Below are 4,737 nucleotides of genomic sequence, written 5' to 3' on the forward strand. Positions count from 1 at the left end.
TCCTTCTCTCTCGAGTCCGCTGATTTTGCATGTTGTTATTCTTATTTTCTTGTTTACAAATAAAATAAATTCGAGTTGTTAGATAGAAGCGAATAACGCCGTGAGTTAAAACCATGTCATGTTTGCAACATCCAACTAGTGGTAAAGATCGTACATTCTCCAAAATTTTTGTAATTTCAAAAAGAGTATTCGCATTTAATTCATTACTATTAAGAATATTCAAGGTTGCTTTTTCAAGGATTGAAATCAAAATCAAAAGGTTGACTGAAGGATTGATGAGATTGCCCTTGGACTTAAGCGAAATAAGCTTGTAGCTTTTTGGAACTAATTCTGATGAAGACAATTGCAGTGTTGCTATGCAGTTCTTGCATAGCACACGCTTCTGGCCAATATAAAAACACGCGAACCGTGACGTTTTTCTTGCCACGTAACCAGCTATGTATGCGACTACATATTCCGAAGTAGTACATGTAAAATAATCATGATCTTCAACAATGGACGCTGCTTCTGAGATAACTTCTACATTTATTGCACGATCCAATATAGTATCTATTTGAGCATCCCACTGAGTATTTCTTTCTGTTATGTCCATAATATCTTTAATTTTCAGCAGAACTTCCAGTATTTCTCCACCAGAGATGTTACTTCCTTTTGGAGGCTTCACAAGTGAGTATGTCGATACTAGCCGGTACATTTGTATAAATAACGTAGAATCTGGATGGTCATTCGATCCACAGCAGCTGCGCATCATTCCAAAAAATAGCTTTAACAAAAACATTTCTTTAAATATAATGGCAATACAAATAGTCTAAAATTTTGTTTATTGGATAAATTTTGGAAATAATATTAAAGATATAATGAAATTCTTACAACTACACTTTAAATTTTTAATAACAAATACATGAAATTAATAAAAAACCGAAATGTTGATTCTTCGATTCAATCGATACAGAAAAAAATGCTTTCAGCCTTTGAGCAATGTACGAAATTTCATTCAATAAACAATTTTACTATTTCTTAATTATTTGATTAGATTTTTTTGTTAAACCTCTAAACTATCTCGATTGAGTCTCGCTGTCATTAAATAATCAAATCCGTAGTCTTCCGTCAGATACTGACAAACTTCAAGAGTACCTTTCAATGATACTTTAAATCCATGACATGTAGAGTCGGACATGAAATGGAACCCTTTCTCCTTAACTTCCGTTTCCCAGGTATTTATGTACATCAAAAATTCTTCCACTATCTGTAACAATTGAGATTAAAAAATAAAATTTGATATGTTCAAGTAAGTGGAACAAAGCATCTATTTAGGTTGAACATAATCAATTATACCTTCCATGCTTCATTATCCAGCTTCATAGCATCTTTTGGTGTTCGGCAATTCATAGCTTTAATGAGCTTTTTTATTCTAGAGCAGAACAATTGCATCGATATAGAATCATGTAGTTCATTACATTCCTCTTGAAATAGTTGCATGGATTCTGCCACTCCAAAAAACTGAAATTATAGTATATTACAGGATCATCTAATAATTCTAATATATAATAAACATTTTAATTGTGTGTGAAGGTCGAGTAAATATACCTGAAATGCTAGTGCAACGTTCATTTTTTGATAATACCGAGGCTCAATGTGGTCGATGGTTAACTTGTGAACAACTTTTAAGTTGAAACCTGTAGGATTCTCGCTTTTTAACAAAGCATACCAATGTGAAAGCTTTATCACGCCATCAGGTGTCTTTGAACAAAAATATAATTTATTTATTATATTGTAGTGTCTGTGTTGAATCGTCCCTTGTGCCATACATACTTGTGGATATAGCGATTCTTACCCATGTTTCTGTATGTTTGATTATAAAATTGCGTAAACATTTCACCAGATGTGGAAAATCCGAAATAAACCATAACCGACGAGATGGGTCAACGATGTGTTCACAACTCACGTTTTCTTCGGTTATTCCAAATTTAACCCACATCGAGCGATTCCATGTGGCTCCATCGGTTGTAATTACATCTACATGTAATCCTGCCTGTTCTACAAGTATGATGCACTCTACAATGAGCTGATGAAGAACTGTTGCGGAGGCACAACCTTTGCTGAGGAAACAGGCTAGAGATTGGACCCATTTGCCTTGAAATGGTTGGAACATCATTACAAGTGCATGATCGACTTTTTTCCCCTTCTGGTGTAGGGGAGTGTACTTTCCTAAATTAGTGAATCCTTGTATTTCCAATCGTGCACGACTAAAAGATACTGCCTCCGATAATTTCATCTCATCAATTAATAAGACTCCTGTAATTATACAATGAAAATAACTGCATTAAAAACAAATAATAATTAGAATGTCAAAAATAAATTCTTGTAACATATAAAGATACAATACCATGAGTTTCTCTGCTGTTCATATGTACAGTCTTTTCTTTCAATACATGGAATGTACTTTCTTGAAATCCATACGTACCCTTGATGGTTTGAATATACCGATCAAGAGTTGTACTACTCGGTAAAACAAGGATATTGTGATTACGAATATGCTCATATGCTTTTCTACTTTTTATTCTCAAAAGAAGACATTCGAAAATCCACTGGTTAGTGTACCTTATACCTTTACGTCCCTTTAGTCGTGATGCAGATAAACACGCACGAACTGCTATCTTTTGATTGTCAGGCAAATTTGTTATCGCTTGTTCTACAGCTTCCGTGTTTGCTTTAGCAATTGTTGCAAGCTTCTTATTTTTAATTGAAGCTTTTTAATCTTGTGAAAAATTAAAATAGAAGTACCAAGGAGAATGTTTTTCAAATTATAAATATTGGTTTAAAATTACCTTCGTCCGCAATCTAATATTACGTTTAAGAGCATTTTTTAGTTTCTTTAATCCTTTTGTACATTTCACTTTTAGTGTCTTATTAGTATTTCGCAATTTCCTCATAACTTGCGTCCGTCTTTTAGTACATATTTTACACCTTTGTGTTTGGGGGCCACTCTTGCTTTTCAATACATAACCGCTACACTCGATGGTTCTATGAAATAATAAACCCATGGTATTTAACTGTTTTAAACATTACGTCTTATATAACATATGGCAATATCCTTACTTTCCTTCAGTCCCTATTCCTACTCCACCACAAGGGAGTAGAGTTGAAACTCGTCTAAGAACAGCAGATATCTCGGTGATTGTTTTGATTTTTTCTAATCCCGGCACATATATCCGTCTATCTTCTATGAAGATCTGTAAGAAATATTTATATTTATATTACATATTACTTACAATTCTGCCATACATGTATATCATGAAAAATTGTCCTCTCATGTTACTTACTTGAAGATTCATATCTTGTAACAAAGTTACACGGAATGCAGTATTATATTGGTCACCCCACTGAGCCCATATGATTTTATCTGAGAATACTTGCGAAAACCACAGTTTTGTTGGAAGAGTGACTGTTTCATATAGATTTTGTATTATAGAAAATTGGTCAACTACTGGCATCGAGGCACATTCTTGTATCGGCGAGGCACATTCTTGTATCGGCGAGGCACATTCTTGTATCGGCGAGACACATTCGTGTATCGGCGATGATTGTACTTCAGAAATAAAGTTTGCCAAATTGAATTCATTATTATTCTCTAGTGAATTATTATCCTCTGTGGTAAAATCTTGGATTTCAATTTTGCACTGTTGTACAGATGTGGAAGAACGACTTATATTTTCAAGAGCTGCATCACTATTTAGTAGTTTACAAGGCACAGCTCCTAATTTAAGACTCGGTCTTTCTTTTGGCATTATAAAAATATTTTTATTATTCAATTCAGTAACACAGTACCTCTCAATGTCCTCTTCTCTAAAGTGTAACTCACAAACATGACTGGATAATAATGGTTTTCTTTTGAAACGTTGGATTACTTGCTGCCACTTCAGTAGTAACATATCCTGTACAAAAAAAAATGGAAACAATGTATATATATTGAAATTATATATGTAAGTGATTCTACTATTGTCTGAAATATCTCTAGAGAGAGAATATCGTATGATATGAATATTGATACAAAATACATATTAGAATAAAAATTTATTCAAGTTTTATTGAAATTATTATTAACTTACTGTCGTACGTGGTTGGACTTAACCACGTACGTGGTAAACTTAATTTCTTTTCCGTCGTCCTTCCTACGTTTCTATACCCTGTTTTGCAACCGGGCACTATACAACAAAATGGCATTGCAATATTTGCAATTCTCCTATTTGTCTTTAAAGATTCGGATTTTTCACACTTTTTTCGGAATACTTCTTCTATTAGTGGCAAGGCAATCTAGACTAGACGATCGGTTCTTCAGAACTCTTTTTCGGAATACAGTTTCTTTCCACCTTTTTTAACCGTTTTTAGCTACCGTTTCTAACTACGGCGCACTCATTATGCGCAGCACTACTAATTTCACGAGCGCTGTGAGTGTCGAGAATCGGAACTTAAACTCGAAACCTAAAATCGGTCCATGTTTCGTCGACTAGCTAGACTGAGTGGAGTCTCCTTATATCTTACTTCATGGGTATGATTATTGCTTTCATTATATTGCATAGAGTTCCGAAGAACCGCTCAACCGAGGTGGACGTGTGATTATTCGTACGACCGTAACACGGTGTATTTTTTTTTCGCGATCTTACGTTAATCAGTCCTTATCAGGGCTTCAGTTTGCGCATTTTTGCTTTGTTTCGTACTTTAATACGAGAGCTCTGC

The 4,737-nt window shown here is 34.3% G+C and overlaps 1 protein-coding gene across 4 annotated transcripts; it reads left to right on the forward strand.

The window, feature by feature from the left end:
* The first annotated feature begins 367 nt into the window (after window positions 1-367).
* LOC108766978 (uncharacterized) lies at window positions 368-3,923 on the forward strand. 4 transcript variants are annotated; one of them, XM_018516595.1, is made up of 3 exons: window positions 368-439; window positions 614-666; window positions 3,473-3,923. In XM_018516595.1, the coding sequence occupies exons 2-3, from the start codon at window positions 639-641 to the stop codon at window positions 3,868-3,870; spliced, it is 426 nt and encodes a 141-aa protein (XP_018372097.1). In that variant the 5' UTR covers window positions 368-439; window positions 614-638; the 3' UTR covers window positions 3,871-3,923. The 4 variants fall into 4 exon arrangements, 2 of the variants coding, with proteins under 2 accessions (XP_018372097.1, XP_018372087.1); XR_001940408.1 differs by lacking the exon at window positions 3,473-3,923 and adding an exon at window positions 1,883-1,946 and having other exon boundaries at window positions 380-439; window positions 611-666; XM_018516585.1 differs by having other exon boundaries at window positions 380-439; window positions 611-666.
* Window positions 3,924-4,737: the final 814 nt, after the last annotated feature.

This window comes from Trachymyrmex cornetzi, unplaced genomic scaffold (assembly GCF_001594075.2).
Source record: "Trachymyrmex cornetzi isolate Tcor2-1 unplaced genomic scaffold, Tcor1.1 scaffold12, whole genome shotgun sequence".
NCBI classification, from domain to species: domain Eukaryota; kingdom Metazoa; phylum Arthropoda; class Insecta; order Hymenoptera; family Formicidae; genus Trachymyrmex; species Trachymyrmex cornetzi.